The 20,000-nt window shown below is 43.9% G+C and overlaps 1 protein-coding gene across 4 annotated transcripts in view; it reads right to left on the minus strand.

Moving 5' to 3' along the window:
- Positions 1-20,000, minus strand: part of slc8a3 (solute carrier family 8 member 3) — a 93,718-nt gene that overhangs the window by 58,295 nt on the left and 15,423 nt on the right. For all 4 annotated transcript variants that reach the window (XM_048228547.1, XM_048228549.1, XM_048228546.1 and 1 more), the window contains exon 2: positions 19,752-20,000. This exon is cut by the window's right edge. In XM_048228547.1, coding sequence (XP_048084504.1) covers positions 19,752-20,000 — 249 coding nt within the window. The remainder of the gene's footprint in view (positions 1-19,751) is intronic.

Raw genomic sequence — 20,000 nt, forward strand, 5'->3', positions numbered from 1 at the left:
GCTCTTTTAAGCAGAGAGGTGAGACAAGGCTTGTAAATCTATAACACCAAGTAATCTAAGCTTAAACTAGGCAATCTGGAAACGGTATAGCACAGAAAGCAATGAGGGACTAAAGGGAGAGGAAAAGAGAAGAGAGGGAAAGGACTTCTGTCAGGGGAGGGAAGAGAGAAAAAAAGAGGGATAGGACTTCAGTCAGGGGAAGGAAGGCAATCAGTGGACATGGGGAGGATGAGAGGCCTACCAGAGCATAACAAAACAGTTGTCAGAGGTCTGGAAGCTAATACGTGCTCTAAGGCAAGTAGCGGGAGCATCGCACAGGCCAAACGGCAACACCGCATACTATTTACAGCTTACTGGGTCCCAGGCATCCTCCGGCATTTCACTGATAATATGAACTCTTCTAATATAAATTAATGCAGGAATGACCTACATACAGACGGAGATGCCAAACAGATTAAGTCATGTTTGATGGGAGCATCTGTACACAGTGTATAATGGAACAATTCTCACATTCATCGCCACATTTTGCCCAAGGGCCAATCAATACGTAAGGCAGTAATGGGCTGAATCTCATACAAAATTTGATATTGATTTGTTGTAAAACATGAGCAGGATTAGTGTGGATACATGCACACATACACACACACACACAGACACACTCACAGAGACACACACACAGAGACACACGGACACAGATGGAGGGGAAAAAATCCAGCGCCCTAAGGAAAAAAAAAGTGCACACCAGACAAGTATGTACTTGATAAGCAATATGACACAAGTGGTGTTGGTAAAGGATAGTTTAGGCCGTAGGCACAATGCCGGAGGTAATTACAGCCATGGCGATATCCTTTACCAACACCATGACCACATGTCATATTGCTTTTATACAACAATTCCATCACTAACTACTAGTTTTAAGATACAAAATTGTGTTTTTCTATTGTTTATTTTGATTTGTGTTCATTTATCCTCCGCCCACAAAAATAGTTCTAATCTTAGCCTTGTCGTTTCCCGTTGCCAAGCAACATGACACCACTCGAAAGTCAAGTTCAGTGAGAGGCTATGTGTCTGTGCATATAATAGCCTAACATGTATAGCACACTTAATATCCTATATGTCTCATATTAAATTGAACATTCACCTGCTCTTTATTTACAAAATGTTCTCACTCAAATGTGACATTATGAAATTGCTGCTCTCTCGCTTTGAATTAATGGAATGTTTGCGTTGGATAATTCAATGCAATATGCAGAGTAGGCCTCTCATCCAATCAGAAATTAAGAAACTGTTTGACTGGACCTAACTGTTGTAGGCTATAATTGAGTGAATGTGAGTATATGACCTAAACTTAAACCCACAACATTCGGAACACCATAGACACTGCACACATGAAGTCCCAAATAAAAACAGTAAAGCAATCTAGCCTGAATGAACACACACTCACACCGTGACCGACACTGATGGCTTTAAGTTGTTTGGTAAATGAGGATTATTTTCCTCTGTTACTGTTTAGCTTTTAGGATACAAGGGATAAATGCCACGGTCAGTTACGGTCAGTTATGTTCATTCAGCTGAGATGACTCATTCCACACAGAGCTCACTGCTGTTCCTGCCACTCACAAATAGACTGGGACATTTTTCAATGGCACAATTTGGCTGTGGGACGGCATGCCATCGCTTTCTGACTAAAAATCAGCCAAATTTCACTCTGTCACTCATTTAGCTACGCCCAGTGACCGACAGCTGGCAAACAACTTCGGTTGCCGGGATGGAAGTCACCGCAACACATGCAGCACTAAGAGTGTGAATGAGAAGATGGTCTCTTGGGACGTGTCGGGTCAATAAGGCCACAGCAGCTGTCTACGTTTACAGCAAGGGCTATAACGTGTTGACTGAGGATTTGTGTTGCATCGGTCAGCAAACAGTTGCTTCATGACAGAGGCGTTTATGGGACCTATAGCCCTGGCATAAATTAACTGGCATTCTCACTAGACACACTGCACTTGGACCTGGTAAGGTTTTGGCACTCAACATGCAAAGTACTGTTATTCCGTCTCGCAAGTGCCCTCCTGTGTGAGGTCTCTGAAGTCCAACTTTTAGTAGTTCTGCTCTCTATATTTAAACACCATATGGACGCCCTCACACACACACACACACACACACACACACACACACACTCACACACACATTCACACACACACACACTCACATCCACTCAGACACACAAACACACACACACACACTCACACACACACACACACTCACACACACACACACACACACACACTCTCTCTCTCACACACACACACATACATACACACACAGAAAGAGCAGATGGACAGTGAGATGCACACCAGAGAGAAAGTGGACAGTCCCTGAGTGACTTGTGGGCGTCCGTGATGAAAGCCTGTCCAAAAAAACAAACAACCTGCAAACAGTGATCAATCTAAGCCAAGAACCTACGGCAAGTGACAAAAGTGGGACGACACTTATTAAGAGGAAAAGAAAGAGCGAGAGAGAGAGAAAGAAAAGTGAGAGAGAGACAGATCACATGAGAGCAAACGACAGGAGGCTTAAATAATAGATTTGAGAAGGAGACGAGAGGCAGAAATGGACTGAATTAAAGTGATTTAGATGAAGAAATTAGGCAGCAGATAAAGGAGTGGCTGAAAGAGGAACATTCCTCTGCTCATGAAAGAGTTAGAGCGCGCACACACACACACACACACACACACACACACACACACACACACACACACAGGACACTGGGGAGGACACGGCCAGAAGAGACATGATGGGGGACATAATGAGACGGAGGATGGATGGACAGCAGGGGGGAAGGAGGAAAGGAAAAGGGGGAAGAGAGTGTGGGGAGGAAGAGAGAGGAAGAGGGAGAGAGGAGGGGATGATCCCCAGGGCTGTATGGAGATTCTGACAGAGTAACCTCCTCATCATGTAGCGTGTACTCACACTGACAGTTCTGTGTATGTATGTGTCGTGTGTACAGTATGTGTTTGTGTGTGTATGTGTGTGTGCATGTATTTTTGCATGTCAGTGGGTGCATATGTAAGTGTTTCAAAGGAATGCCACTGCCATCAGAAACACAGCATGTGCACACAACAAGCCGTGTCTCAGATGTCCCACATGCTGTTTCCTGGGTAGCTCTCCTTGTAATGTCAACTTCCATCGGCCAAACAAACAATTAAACAATCTATCTGTAACCTTTCTCTTATGCCACATTCTTTTATACAAGATGGCAGCAATCTCACACCAAGACAGACCTAAATATCACAATTAACTACACCACATGAACACTGTGTGAAATACTGAGAAATAGCAAGCAAGAAATGTTCCAAATCCCCAAATGATAGGTTTTCTGATAGATTAAGTTATAATTCGTTATGATTGGTTAATACAAATGTTACGTTAAATGTTATATGACGTTGTTACGTTTTGTCACATTGAACTGATGAAGTAATTATACATACCAAGAGATATGTAAACTCTTTTTCAGTTTGTTGCACACCAACATCTACATCTCAGATCACCTTATTAAAGTTGGTTGAACTCAAGGCAAAAGAGGCAACCTTCATAATTCTGTGTTATCGCTCACTTCACACAAGCTGTAAATTCATCTGAGCACTTTGATTTTTACTGGACTGGTTTAATTTCTGTGTGTGTTTTTCATTTCTTTGTCAGTAGCAATAAAGCACAGATGGAGTCAAAGATGCTGGAGTGAATGCAGGCGAAACGGAGCAGAGGACATTACATTTCAGTGAGATCTTAGATACAGCACAACCTGCTGTGAGTCCTGCAGCCTGGGGCTATGTGTGAGAAGAGCAGGACTGAGGGAGGGAGGGAGAGGGAGAGGAAGGGGAGAGAGAGAGAGAGAGAGAGAGAGGGAGAGGAAGGGAGAAATGGAGAGAGAGAAAGAGAAGGGGGGATGGAGAGAGAGAGCGATGGGGGAATTGAGAGAGAGAGAGGATGAGAAAGAAAGAGAGGGATGAAGGGGGGAGGGAGAGAGAAGGAGAGATGGATAGAGAGAGAGAGGGAAGTTCTGATGCACTCTGGTGCAGTCTGTGCTGCAGCATCTTGGGCATAGAGTGAGCAGGGCAGGCAGAAACCCTAAGGAGACAACCCCACCTACACAACTACACACAGACAATTACACAGTATGCTGTTACACTCTACACAACTACACACACAGACAATTACACAGCATGCTATTACACACTACACAACTACACACAGACAATTACACAGCATGCTATTACACACTACACAACTACACACAGACAACTACACAGCATGCTGTTACACACTACACAACTACACACAGACAACTACACAGTATGCTGTTACACACTACACACAGACAACTACACAGTATGCTGTTACACACTACACAACTACACACAGACAACTACACAGCATGCTGTTACACACTACACACAGACAACTACACAGTATGCTGTTACACACTACACAACTACACACAGACAACTACACAGCATGCAGTTACACACTACACAACTACACACACCGACAATTACACAGCATGGTATTACACACTACACAACTACACACACCGACAATTACACAGCATGCTGTTACACACTACACAACTACACACACCGACAATTACACAGCATGCTGTTACACACTACACAACTATACACACCGACAATTACACAGCATGGTATTACACACTACACACCTACGACACTACTCTTTCCATTTCAAACTCATCTGTATGGCCATCCATCTACTGTATACCCTGATATCACACCACTGCCATCCTCAGGCTGAAATCACTACTTTACACAAAGACTCCACGGCTGTCAATTTGACACTATAAAAAAGTAACACATCACAGAACACAGTTAGGGGAACTGGCCCAGGCACAGACAGACACGTCTGAGAAGAGCACAGAAGACCTGTGCTTCAGCCTTGAGCTCCATTCAGGTAGGACTACACTGTCCACACCAAACCTGGTACATTTTTAAAACACATTATTATTTTCACATTTTTCACAATAAAACAAGAACTAAAACGATACTTTATGGAAATACTCTCTGAAGGCATTTTAAAAAATGGTTTCACATTGTAATGTGTACAAGGGAAACAGAGAGTTTCAGAAACTATGACATGTGGTTGTTATGGCACTGAGCAATTACATGTAGTGTGTTCCAGATGCCAATAACAGACACTTGCAATGGTGTTTCATTCACCTGGACCTGGTTGTAAAGTTGCCATGACGGCAATGTAAGGGACTGCTGCACCGACTGCTAGTTCAACTCAAATCATGGTTAGTCTATTGGTTGCCATGACGGCAGTGTAAGGGACTGCTGCACTGACTGCTAGTTCAAACCCAAATCATGGGTAGTCTATTGGTTGATTGTGCTGGTTTGATTGGATTCAGCTTTTGTAGTTAAGTAGGAATAAGAATAACTTTCCGCCAGTGATACAGTTAAGGGTACATTCTCAGAGAGTATAGGAATAAACATAGTGCATTATGTTTAACAATGTGTCATAATTACCATTTTTCTATGTTTTGCTAAGCCTTGTCACTCCAAAATAAGTTTGAGTAATCAAGTGTTGTGTGAAAATTCTTGTTTGTGTTCTTCTTTGTGTATGTTTTTATATGTGTGTTTTTATCTCCATCTACATCACCATCACCTCCCATTGCTAGTGTGTTCTGCCTTGTACCTTGTATTCTCTATGGTACAGTACATTAGTCCATTTGTTGCCTCAAATACACTCAGAGGATCAGATAATCCCCCCCACACACACACACAGATACAACCTTTCACTCAAATTCATACACTCAAAAAGACACAGACACACAGACACAGACACACACACACACACACACACACACATACACACACACACACACAGACACACACACACATTAACGTACCTAGACACTGTACATGTATAACACCATGTGCAGTATGGGCAAAGACATGTACGCATTTAGGGTAAAAGCATTTCAGTGTTACAAGTTAAGTCTACCTTTGTGTGCATGTGTGTGTCCACGTGTGTGTGTGTGTGTGTGTGTGTGTGTGTGTGTGTGTGTGTGTGTGTGTGTGTGTGTGTGTGTGTGTTGGTGTGAGTATGTACGTCTGGGTGTAGAAACTGGGTACAACACACTCTTTAAATTCCCACCCATCTATATTTAGTAAGGTGGGTTGTAGCTTCCAGACCGTGTCACAGAGTATTATGTAGCTGTGAGACAGTTACACGGACACACGGACACACACACACACACTCACCTACTCACATACAGACACACACATGCATACACACACACAAACACACGCACACACACGTACACACACACACACACACACAAACACAAAGAATACAAAGTCTTGGTTGTCTTTCATTCATGTTCTCAGAGAACTGAAGCTTGGAAACATGACACAAGCAATAACTTCTCTCCTCTCCTCTCCTCTCCTCTCCTCTCCTCTCCCTCCCTCTCTCTCCTCTCCTCTCCTCCTCCTCTCCTCTCCCCTCCCTCCCCTCTCCTCCCCTCTCCTCTCCTCTCCTCTCCCTCCTCTCCTCCTCCCTCCCCTCTCCTCTCCTCTCCTCTCCTTCTCTCCTCTCCTCTCTTCTCCTCTCCTCTCCCCTCCCTCTCCCCTCCCCTCTCCCTCCTCTCCTCTCCTCTCCTCTCCTCTCCTCTCCTCTCTTCTCCTCTCCTCTCCTCTCCTCTCTTCTCACTATATACTCACTCACAGACACAAATTTGATATTCCCTTAAAATACATTGTTGGCACAGTGTAAAGCTACTGGCCTAGAGAGACGTGTTAAACTGCCTGTCACAGCCGACTAAAGCCAACACACACACATACACACACACACACACACACACACACACACACACACACACACACACACATGCCTGGGGTCTATTCCAGTCTGTGTGCTGGCCTCTGCAAAGAAAAACCTGAGTGGTCAGCAGGAACAGGATAAGTTAGTATACACACACACACACACACACACACACACACACACACACACACACACACATGGTCAGTAGCAACTAGATCAGTGTGGACATGTGTCCTGTCACTCATAGGACCTGGGTGGTGAAAACCACCGTTTTACACGAAGGGGCCAAGTGTGTGTGTGTGTGTGTGTGTGTGTGTGTGCGTGAACCCAGAGATCACAGACTTGTGAAACTTTATCCTGGCTGCCCCAACAAAACTAGCAGCAGCTTCAAGCTGATTGATGGAGAACACACACACACTACATATCACACCTTCTTCCTGCTTGACCTCTCTTTCCATCTGAAACTCTGTGTGAGTGTGTAAAGTCTGTGTGAGTGTATAAAGGGATGTGGTGTGTCCAGTCTGTGTGAGTGTTTCTGACTGGGCACAAAATCATGCTGTTCTGTAGGCAAATTAAAGTATGCCTATGTGGTTTGTGCTATCTCTCTCTCTCTCTGTGTGTGTGTGTGTGTGTGTGTGTGTTTGTGTATGTGTATGTGTGTCTGTCAGTGTGTGTGTATGTATGTGTGTGTGTGTGTGTGTGTGTATGTGTGTCTGTGTGTGTGTGTGTGTGTGTATGTGTGTCTGTGTGTGTGTGTCTGTGTGTGTGTGTGTGTGTGTGTGTGTGTGTGTGCGTGCGTGTGCATATATGTACATGTTTGCTTGTGTGTGTGTGTGTGTATGTGTGTGTGTGTGTGTGTGTGTGTGTGTGTGTGTGTGTGTGTGTGTATGTATGCATGTGTGTGTGTGATCTCCACTTTGTTTGGTGAGCACCACATGTTTGCTATTGAGCTCACTGTTCTTGTTGCCTGGTCAGAGATGTCGTCTCCTGGGACAAGCCACAGCTACCATACAGCTGCCCTTCCCACTGTCCCACACATAGACCTCACACATACATTACTACCAACCAGCTCACAGCTCACACATGTGTCCATGTCACACACACACACACACACACACACATACACACACACACACACATTCTCTGTCATTCTTTGCCTTTCTATGGACATATAATGCTGCATGGATTGTACCTGTATGGATTGCACAGTGGTGCACCCTAATACACACATACTATTATACTGTTTGATATATACACACCCACACACTCTCAAACCCTTACTTAACTTAAGTGGAGTCAAATGTTGCCTGCCAGACTTCAACAACGCATTCTCAATATCACCCATATCATCATCACACAGAGAAGACTAGGTCAATATCACCCTCATCATCACATAGAGAAGACTAGGCCAATATCACCTCATCATCACAGGAAGACTAGGTCAATATCTCCCTCATCATCACAGGAAGACTAGGTCAATATCTCCCTCATCATCACAGGAAGACTAGGCCAATATCACCTCATCATCACAGAGAGAAGACTAGGCCAATATCACCTCATCATCACAGAGAAGACTATGCTGACTTCATTTAGAACCATCTGTTCATATTCACCCTACACCCTCAAGAAGTCCCATAAAGTATCGGTCAAAGAGAGAGAGGGACAGAGAGAAGGACAGAGAGAGAGAGAGAGAGAGAGAGAGAGAGAGAGGGCATTGTGCATGCTTGTGCCAGTAGTCAATAGTCAGATAGTCAGGTAAGGGTATCCTGGGGTCGAGTCCGATCCGGGCCATTTTCTCGATCCCTTCCCTCTCCCACTTGCTTCATTTCACTCTTCACTATCCTTTATCAATAGAAAAGAACCCCCCCCCCCCCCCCCATATATATATTCATGGATTAATGGGTTTCATCCGGTCCCGTTCCACAGGTGCATAAAAGCACCTAGATTATGAATGCAGACTGCATGGTGCTTGATAAATGCACCTGTGGAAAGGGACCTGATGAAACCCATGACTTTATATATACATGACTTTATATATACTTTATTCACCTTATTCAGCCCCGCCCATTTTTTTAAATTCCACGTTGTCTTTAAACTTCCGGTCGGCTAGCTACGTCTAGTTAGCTTCACTGGGATAACACGGCAGAAGAGGATAGAGAGGCTAACTTACAGAACAGACACTCCAAAGTCAGTTTTTTCCTAACTTCAGATAGGAAAGCTGTATAACAGAAATGTCTTAAGTCACCAAAATCCTAAATAAACGTTCCTAACTTTAGGATGACCCATAATATATGATGCCAGTCATCTCGATAGAGCTCTGCTATCTCAATGTATCGCAATGGATGTACTGCTCAATCGGAAGTTCGGAGACAATGTGGGCAAAGCTAGCGCCCCCATGTTTGCGCGCGGAATAAGGTGAATATATACAGTATAGATATCCTACCACCCACCACCCCCAGCCGTCCGTCCCTCCGTCCGTTAAGTGGACTGGGCATTTACCCAGGAGCATTGTCCTGCTCTCAGCAAACAGTGGAGGATGTCAGTATGCCACGGGCCATAATGTCGCCTGTGTATGTTTAGCAAATCCACACATATTTCAGAGGGCTATTTGCCGAATTCCCTCATATGGTACGGGAGGGGAAGCAAGAAGCTAGATGCCGTGACCCCCTGCTGTTCTGAGAGCAGCCCACGGAGCAGCCCCACACGCCAGCTTGCTCTACAGGGCCTGATGAACACTATGTGTACTGACACATGAAATATGCATGGAAACATCGCAAGCTGCTTCATGGATTTAGGTAAAGATGAGACAATACTGTATGTCGTTAAACATGAGTGTGAGTTTGTGTGTGTGTGTTTGTGTGTGTGTGTGTGCGTGCGTGTGCATGTTTGCTTGTGTGTGTCTTTATGTGTACGTGCATGTGTGTATGTGTGTGTGTGTGTGTGTGTGTGTGTGTGTGTGTGTGTGTGTGTGTGTGTGTGTGTGTCTCAGAAGCAAATGTGCAGTTTAATGTGTGCTTCACCACCTGAAATCAACGTACATTTCACTCAGCACTCCGGTTAAAACAGACACACCAAAAGACTACAGAGGGGGTGGGAGGGTTCTTTAATACATTAATACATTCATATACATGTAGCTGGAAAAATCAGGAACTAATGAAGCAGTTGAAGTAAATGCAGCAGCCATGCTTACAAAGTAATGTGTGCATCAAAACAACAACTCTAACACAGTGGCACAGAAAGTTGGAGCGAGGAGAGTGCGAGGAGAGTGCAGAGGAGGGGAGAAAAGAGATTTAATAAATGATGAACTTTAACTGTGCAGTAAGGAAGTAGTCCTTAGTCACAGGTCAACCTCCCTGCTGTCTAGAGAGAGTGCAGTGATCCACTCTGATGGATGTGTCAACTTACTCATCCACAAGCTCAAAGTGGGCAGGAGAAAGGCCACGCATCAAAATAGCAAATCTTTTACAAAATGTATGTTATTTTGAACAAGAGGGTGGGTGTGAAATATGCCCTCCCTCTCGCCCCTCCCTCTCTGTTAGTAAAATCCAAACTCTAATTGTGGATGTTGCCATGGTGATTACTGTGTGCTATGGGCATGATTCCAATGGAGTTACGCTTACAGTGTGTTGCCATGGTGATTATTGTGTGCTATGGGCATGATTGCAATGGAGTTGCCCAGAGCCATGTAAAGGTAGGAGTTACCCCTACAGTGTATGGTGTATCCTGCTATACCTGTCCACACTGTCCACACACACCTCTCAAACAACGCAACACTAGTGCAAACGCAAAGTCCAGAATGCTTTACAGTAACGCTCTGGTCAAATCCACAGCATTGTCACAGCAGGCTCCTCTCTCTCTCTCTCTCTCTCTCTCTGCTCTTGTTTTCTCTGTGTTGCGCACATAGAGGACCAAGAGACCCAGTAGCATGAGTTATATGTCCATTGGTAACCATGTCTGTAAATAAACTGCCGTCATTCTAGGCCACAGACAGCGCAGCACCCTCCCACTGCCGTGCGGCGTGTTACGGACCGGACGCATGTGTGGTGTGCGGATGGTGTGTGTAAGTCAGCCATGTGGGTAGCATGTGTTGTGTGCTACAGTATGTGTTGTGCAGTGTACTCTTGGCCATTCATTTTTATCCCATGTGTTGCCATGCATTAGCACTGTATGGTGTTGTGTGTTAGTGCTATAAGTGTTTTATGTGCTGGTGTTGCTACTTGTATGTTGCAATGGTGCAATGTGCAGCATGTACTGTGGAAATGTGGTTTGTCAATGCCATAAGCAGGCACTGCGCACAATATTGCTATGGTGTGAAATAGCTCCGTGTCTGTGTTAGCATTTTGCCTGTGTGTTAGCATTTAGTGTGTGATTAGTATTGTGTGTTGGTCTGCTGCTACAGTGTGTGTGTTAGCATTGCGGCGATGCCCTCTGCACTAGTGTTCCAGCGTGTGTTGGTCCGCTGTTAAAGAGTGTGTTGGCTTAGCGGCGATGCGTTCTGTTCTAGCGCTCCAGCGTGTGTTAGCTCTGCGCTGTGTGTTTCTGCATTTTCTCATGAATATTTCAGCACAGCCCCACCATCACACACAACTGTCAGAACACATCACACTCTTAAACGTTCTTCTTCCTCTTCTGCCCTGCTCCGCTAGTCGTTTTTGTTGCGTTGTTTTGGTAGGGGATGTTGGATGTTATTGTTTATGTGCGTTTTGCTGTTTTGATTGGTGTGTGTTCTCCGCTGCGAGTAATTAATTATCAGCCCACGTTCATTATGGAGCCTCTCTATGGCTTCAGCTGGCTTGCTATCCCAGAGTGCATTGCAGCTCCGCTCCCCGAGGGCTTAGCAGCCTTGTGAATGCAGAGACATGCACACACAAAAGAACACACATGCTTGGGCAAACATGCACACACACACACACACACACACACACACACACACACACACACACACACACACACAGAAACACAATCGGGCAAACACACCCTAACACACACGCTCAGGCACACACTAACACACAATATCACACCGACATACAGTACACTCCTATCACATTTCTAAATGCACATTCACACAAAAACATACACAGAGAGAGAGAGAGAGAGGAAGAAGAAAAAGGGCCCTCTGCTGCCTTAGTAGCACACACACACACACACACACACACACACACACACACACACACACACACACACACACACACACCCACACACACACACACCCACACACACACAAACACACACACACACACACCCACACAAACACACACAAACACACACACACACACCCACACACACACACACACAAACACACACACACACACACACACCCACACACACACACACACACACACACACACACACACACACACACACAAACACACACACACACACACACACACACACAAACACACACACAAACAAACAAACACACACACACACACACACACACACACACACACACACACACACACACACACACACACACACACACGCAAAACACACACACACACACACACACACACACATCATCCTATTATTACTCTTCATCTTTACTCCTGTTAACTCTAGATGCTCTATGCCCACCCCCACACTGATGTAACCCGCTTTATGCATTAATTATTTTTCTTTTCTTTTTTTTTCTTTAATGGTCTTATTATGTGTTGTTGTATGTTACTATCAACAATAACTTTGGCAACAGAGAGAGAGAGAAGACATGATGTCTCTCTCTCGTGATTCTCGTGATTTTAATTTTTAACATACAGTATATCCCAGTGTTTACTGAATTGAATATAATCCAACCATAATCAATATTTTATACACAAAAGTGTCACACATACATACACACACACAGTAAAACCAACATTTACTGATTTATCAGGCGCTTTTTATCTAAAGTGACTTACAATCATATTACAAGGGCCATTGTCCCCAGAGCAACTCAGGGTTAAGTGCCTTTGTAACGGAGGCAGACTGAGCTAGCATGCTAGTTGCCCGTGTAAATCCTCACAGCCCTAACCTTAAGAACGCTTCTAACCGCTGAGTTTGAGTGGGCTTTTAGCTCAGTGGTTAGAGCGTTCGACTCCCATGCCGTTGTGTGTGTCAAGGTGGCGGGTTCGAGGCCCATGAGTGGTGAACGAACCAACCTTGTGACACCTTGCTCAAGGGCACAATGGTGGAAGCTGGGAATTGAACCCACAACTTTTCAGGCTACTGCCTGCTAGCCCAGCTCCTTAACCACTGCTCTACCACCGGCCACAAGCAAGTACCTGTATGCTTTACAGTGACACCCCAAAAGAGTATACTGGGTGTCACATAATTCTCAACTAATAGCCGCGGTTTATCCATTGATTTTCCCAAAATGTCTTTAGCTCTGAGTAGGGCTGTAACGATATACGATTCGAAACCGAAATCGCGAACATTCATATCCACGATACTGTGTCGCGGTGTGAAAAGGCAGAATCGCGACACACCCTTTCTAGTGTTTCACGCAGTGCTTTGCAGCTTACGCGGCCGCAAAAGCAACCCACAACTCCCGCTTTACTTATCGGTAGCCTACGTTGTCCAAAAACAAATAAATAAATAAATAATCATTTCATACCTCTCCTTGCTTTCATTGTAGACTATGTGTGCAACTTTACCAAACAGTATAGAAGTAAACCCCTCTCCTTGCCCCGCTCTCTCTCAAGGCCCCCTCCCTCTCACTCTCCTCCCTCTCCTGCTCAATGAACACGCGCGACTTAAATAAAACATTCACAATCGTGAAAGCAAGGACACATAGACGACTAGCTAAATTACTATTAAATCCGCTTAGCATATCATTAACATATTTGTTTAAAACTCTTGCATTGAAGTTGACTGATCATCTCAATACCAACGTTTCCCAAAAGGGCCTGTCCCAAGGAGAACAAGTATTACCTTGAAACTTAAACACAGGGAATGACATGAACAGTCCAATCAGTAGACTATGATAGGCTAAGCTAGCCAACTATGCTACTTTCTTAACAATATTTCCAGGCTTCAACCAGACAGCTGAATTAAAGAGGTAGAGTTGTAATAAAAAATAGTAGGTCTAGGCTATAGGCTAATCTGCATAAAGTGTGCTGTCATAAATATCAGTCAGAAAAATATTCAGAAAATATATTCAGAAAAATATTTTTATATCAGGATATAAAATAATAGATATATTATATTGTAATCCTCTGGTGTTCTAATCAAAGGGAGGCTATTAAAATGTTATTTAATAAAATGTCTAGCCCCCCCCCCCCCCCCCCAAAAAAAAAAAGGAGAAAAAAAATCGAGATTCGTATCGAACCGTGGGTCAAAAATCGTGATACAAACCGAATCGTAAGGTTGGTGTATCGTTACAGCCCTAGCTCTGAGGTTAATACACTGGGCAAGGCTTTCAGATATTTATTACATCTCTATCTGATTCTGATTGATTATAAAGTAATGTTTCATACACTGTGGTTACAAGGGTGAGGTCAATAAACTGTTTTGTTTTTTTGATTTGCATAAAAAACTGTCCTGTGGTTTATACAATACATGGAAAATGATGACCTGTGCTTTGGCAACACTGTCTCTTTTGGAATGGTCATGCCAATAAAGCATTGAATTGAATTGAATTGAATTGAATTGAATTGAATTGAATTGATTGAAATTAATTGAATTGGATTGAATTGAGTGGTAGGGGGTGCGGATAGATGGATTGCACTGAAAGGATTAAAAGGGAGGTGTAGATGAATGGATGGAGTTAGAGAAGGATGGAGAAGTGGAGGACAGGACAATGTTACAATATGCCATTGATTTGGAGGACAGGACAATGTTACAATGTGTCATTGATTTCTGAGTTCCACCGTCTCTGCAGAAGGCAGAGGTTTTGACCTAATTTTGAGACTTGTAGGCTACCCACATGTATGTACACACACACACACACATACACACACACACACACACGTGCACGCACACACACACACACACACACACACACACACACACACACACACACACACACACACACACACACACCATCAGTAGACCACAGGCACATGAGCCCAATTAGAAGCCTCTATTCCCAGCTCTCATTATTCAAGTCCACAGCCTTGATCTAGACTATGATTCACTGTTTTCATTTACATCACACACACACCCACACACACACACACACACACCCCACACACACACACACACACACACACACACACACACACACACACACATCCATCTGCTCATACCCAAGCCACAGACAGACAGATTTTCTCTCATGGCTAATTTATGTTAATTGAATGCTGAGGAAGAGGACTCTATGTAAGGCATCGTGTCTGTTTGACAATGTCTCAATGTCTGGCTGGGAGACGGGGACATGATGAGAACCTGGGTGTTATTAGCAATCGCACACTGACCAGTTGATAAGGAAGGCAGGACTGGTCAGTTACAGGACACTCGGTACGGTAGAAATGTCCAGCATGATTATGCTAGGGACAGAGAGAGAGAGTGAGAGACAGAGAGAGAGAAACAGAGACAAAGAGAAGAGAGAGAGAGAGAGAGAAAGACGCACACCAGCATATGCTGTGAGATGGAGTTGCAGAGCAGAGGGCGTCAGTACGATCTGATGGCCTTATTGATCACACAATGGAGACAACATCACAGCAGCCATGCACCAACCCCCCCCCCACACACACACACACACACACCTCTATACTCCTCTCATCCCCTCTTCCAGCCTTCTGCACAAATCAAATAAAAAGAGGCAAGGGAGCTGAGAAGCATACTGATCACACACACACACACACACACACACACACACACACACACACACAAACACACATACACACACACATACACTCACACACACATACACACACACACACACACACACACACACACACACACACACACACACAAACAACATGTTTACACAGAAACAGCCCACAACAACAGAAATGTAGCGGTAGATATATGCACAGCCACACACAAACAGTAGAGGGATATGGTTGAGACTGCACAGTAATTTCACAGACATGAACACACACACACACACACACACACACACACACACAAAATCACATAACAAATGGATGAATGGTAAATTGTGGTACTGTTTTAAGACTACTCCGAGTAGTCTCTGGGTGGTGTAAATTTGGTACAAGCACAGAAACACACACACACACACACACACACACACACACACACACACACACACACACATCACACATGCACAGCACACAAACACAGACACACACACACACACACACACACACTGTAGTCCATCATGTTACCTGCATTGGTCAGCTATATGGAGATTGATCCCCTGTGGGAACCAATGTGAGCTGGATTTAGCTTCTTACTAAGGCCACACATTTCAAAACCACTCTGTATGTATGTGTGTGTGTGTGTGTGTGTGTGTGTGTGTGTGTGTGTGTGTGTGTGTGTATGTGTGTATGTATATGTGTATACACCTGGGTGTCTGTCCCTTCCCAGTCTGTTCCACTGTCTCACGCCAATAAGATTTTGCAGAGACAGGTTACGCAATAGGCAACTACTGAGTCAAAGCTATGGCTCACACCGCAGATACACTACAGAAAAAAAGAACTGAGAGACAGAGAAAGAAGATGGAGAGACAGAGAGAAAGAGAGGGAGAGAGAGAGAGAGAGGGAGAGAGAGAGAAAGAGAGAGAGAGACAGAGAGGGAGAGAAAGTCTGAGGTTTTCATTTTCACACAGAGTTCCCCACTTTTATGAGTTCATTTGCATGCAAGCACCATTTGGCCAATAGGAATAATCTAATTGAATTATAGGAGAGAAAGAGAGAGAGAGAGAGAGAGAGAGAGAGAGAGAGAGAGAGATGGAGAGGGAGATTGAAAGAGAGAGAGAGAGAGAGAGAGAGAGAGAGAGGAAGAGAGATTGGTGCACAAAGGTTCTCACGCAACTTCTGTTCAAAATAATTACAAGTTATGTAGATAGTGACATAACTCAGGGCAACAAACACTACACACACACACACACACACACACACACACACACAGACACACACACACACATATACACACACACACATGCACATACACATGCACACGCACGCACACACACACTCTCACACACACACACACAGACACACACACACACACACACACACACCACACACACAACACACAACAACACACTGTCCTATCTTTGAGTTTGACATAGAGAAGGGCACTCTGTCCCAGCAGTGATTTATTCACAACTACTAAGACAACCCCCCATGCCCACGATAGAGAGATGAGTGTGGGCTAGGAGAGAGGAAGAGAGGAAACAAAATTATGATGATGGCAGGAATATAGATGCTGGAGCCATTAGATCGTTTTCAATTCACTAAAGGAAATGAGAGAACCCGGTAAAAGAGATATTTTGTTTGATTACCATTTTGAGTTTTGAATGAAGACTCTCTCGCCCGCCCCTACTGCCTGTAGGAAGAATATCCCGCTTGCAAGTTCAGTGTATCGTACCCGCCGACCGAAGCAGGATCAGTTTACATCCTGCATCCACAGCACAGAGGCAGGCTAACGAAACGCTAGCGATTGTTGCAAACGTGTGTATAATGGCAGAGCTGGCGAAAAAGCAGCGAAAACCCTTGACAGAAGATGCAAAGAAAAGGAAAAGAGCTTCAGACCGAGCGAGGGGGAGTTTCGTAGAGAAAAAGCATCAGGGTTGCCTGCTGTCCCTTTAAGCACAATTTAGTACAACCTGGAAAATCAGGTGGGGAAACACTGAAGAAATGATTCTGAGTAAAACAACCTTGGGTCTATTTAGTTTACGTTTGGGAGCAAAAGTATGTCAATTGGGAGAAGTTTGAGCTGGACCATTTTGACCTTAACAACAAAATGGCTAACAGTGATAGCGCAAGATGTATAACACCACGTCAAAGCTCAAAATAACATAGTACCAAAGTACAATAACAAAGCTCAAAATAACATAGTACCAAAATACAATGACAAAGCTCAACATAGCATAGTACCAAAGTACAATAACAAAGTACTGTAAACTTTGTAAGTGTACTGAGAGGTTATAATAAGGACTGTTTATGAATCAGTGCATTACCTTAACTCTTCCGGTTATCGCCATCTTGACTTGTTACTACTGACTTGTACTAGGCTTTTCCTCAAGAAGGCGGCGACCAGAAGACGTGCATGTATGCTAATAGGAATGAATTCATGTATTTAATACCAACCTTGATTGGTTCATAGAGAGTGAATTATTGTTTATTAATGTTTAGTATGTTAATGATAATAAGTAAATAGTTTCTAATAATTTACCAAAAAAATTGTAAATCAACCATAAATGTTACACAGATAGATGGTTGACAATTTGGTAATGGTTACTGATTAAAACTGAATTTATAAACCATCTGTAAACATTATTTGAATGGCTTTTATAGTTGTAGATGCTGATTATAACAATTAATTAATGATTAATTAGTGGTTTATAAAGTATCATGTTATTAATGTAGGGAGTCGTGGCTTACTGGTTAGCACTTCGGACCTGTAACCGGAGGGTTGCCGGTTCGAACCCCGACCAGCAGGCACGGCTGAAGTGCCCTTGAGCAAGGCACCTAACCCCTCGCTGCTCCCCGAGCGCCGCTGTTGATGCAGGCAGCTCACTGCGCCGGGAATAGTGTGTGCTTCACCTCACTGTGTGTACACTGTGTGCTGTGTGTGTTTCACTAATTCACGGATTGGGATAAATGCAGAGACTAAATTTCCCTCACGGGATCAAAAAGAGTATATATATACTTATATAATGTGGCCAAATTAATTTGTATTTGTGCACTGATACTAGAATGTGCCTGATCATACTATTGAACAAATGCATGTACGGAAATCGGTTGACATGCAGCACGGTGCCACAGATAGACAGTGAGAGAAGAGAATGATGAAATGATGATGATGACAAAGAAAGGTTGGGGTAGAGGTACCCTACAGGCCCATTCACAAATGATAGTGAAGAGAAATGCCCTAGCCTTTATTCCACTTCATCACAATCAGGGGATCTCTTAGCAGGCCAATGGTTCCCCTATTTGTTGTTAATGGGGCACTAATAGATGTGACACTCTTTTTGACTTCCTCTTCTTTGAAAACTCTTGGAAGGAGTAATTTGTTGTGCTTGGATGTTCTTCTTGGACAAATTTCGTAAATACAGTTTATAAGCTTACACATACAAATAGGCGTATCAGCTCATCAACACTCTCATAATATCTCACCTTATTATATTTCACTGTATGCAAATGGATTAACACTCTAAATAAACACCTAGACTTTTTAACACATTTTAAAAACACATTTTTCTGTCACACTCTCAGTTTCCGTATAAAAGACCTTCTTCCCAACTCCTCCTCTCTGATTCAGCATCGATCAGACATAACCAGCTCTGACAAACCCTGTCCGTGCTTTCAACAAGAGAGGCCCATAACCTTAGTATCAGACAAAACTAGACTTGACAGAAACCCCATACAACCTCCAGGATGAGGACGATTAAGACAATGCTGAAACCATTGTATCAGATAGTAACCTGATCCCAAGATCCCTGACTTTAGCATACGCTCTCTGTGAACTTATAAAATTGCTGACACCCACCCTTGGCGACTTTCCTGTGCACCTTGCAATGCTATTTATGGATAGGTTGAAGTAACAATCAAAGAAGAAAAAACAGCTTTTGTTAATGCATGTCTGCACATGTGTTTGTTTCATTGTCTCCATGTGTGATCAAACCAAATAACACTGAAAACTGTTTGTATAATGAACATGAAAGCATTCGAAATTGACCGAGAACTGACCTCACGGGATGAGTGGCATTGTGAACTCAAGACAACTCGAACTCAAACAATTCTACACAGAGCCCTTTTTAAAAACCAGCAAGAATGAGAGAGTAGTAGGAAGCAATGTGGCCTTACCAGGTTTCATCGTTTTTGAACTCCATTTCTCCGTACGTGTCCTCGAAGTCCTCGCCGCCTCCTTTCGCCAGGCCCTCCATGGTGCGGAAGGGTACGATGACAGTGCCCCGAGCGCCCGAAGTCCTCAGCACTTTGACCTCCATGACGCCGATGCTCTCGCTGACGTGCACGCTGTCGCTCTCAAAGGTGAAGATGCCGGCGTGATCGTCGTCCAGAATGGTGACCGTGGCAACGGCGGGGAAGCCGAGC

Source organism: Alosa alosa, chromosome 19 (assembly GCF_017589495.1).
Source record: "Alosa alosa isolate M-15738 ecotype Scorff River chromosome 19, AALO_Geno_1.1, whole genome shotgun sequence".
In the NCBI taxonomy this organism is placed as follows: Eukaryota; Metazoa; Chordata; class Actinopteri; order Clupeiformes; family Clupeidae; genus Alosa; species Alosa alosa.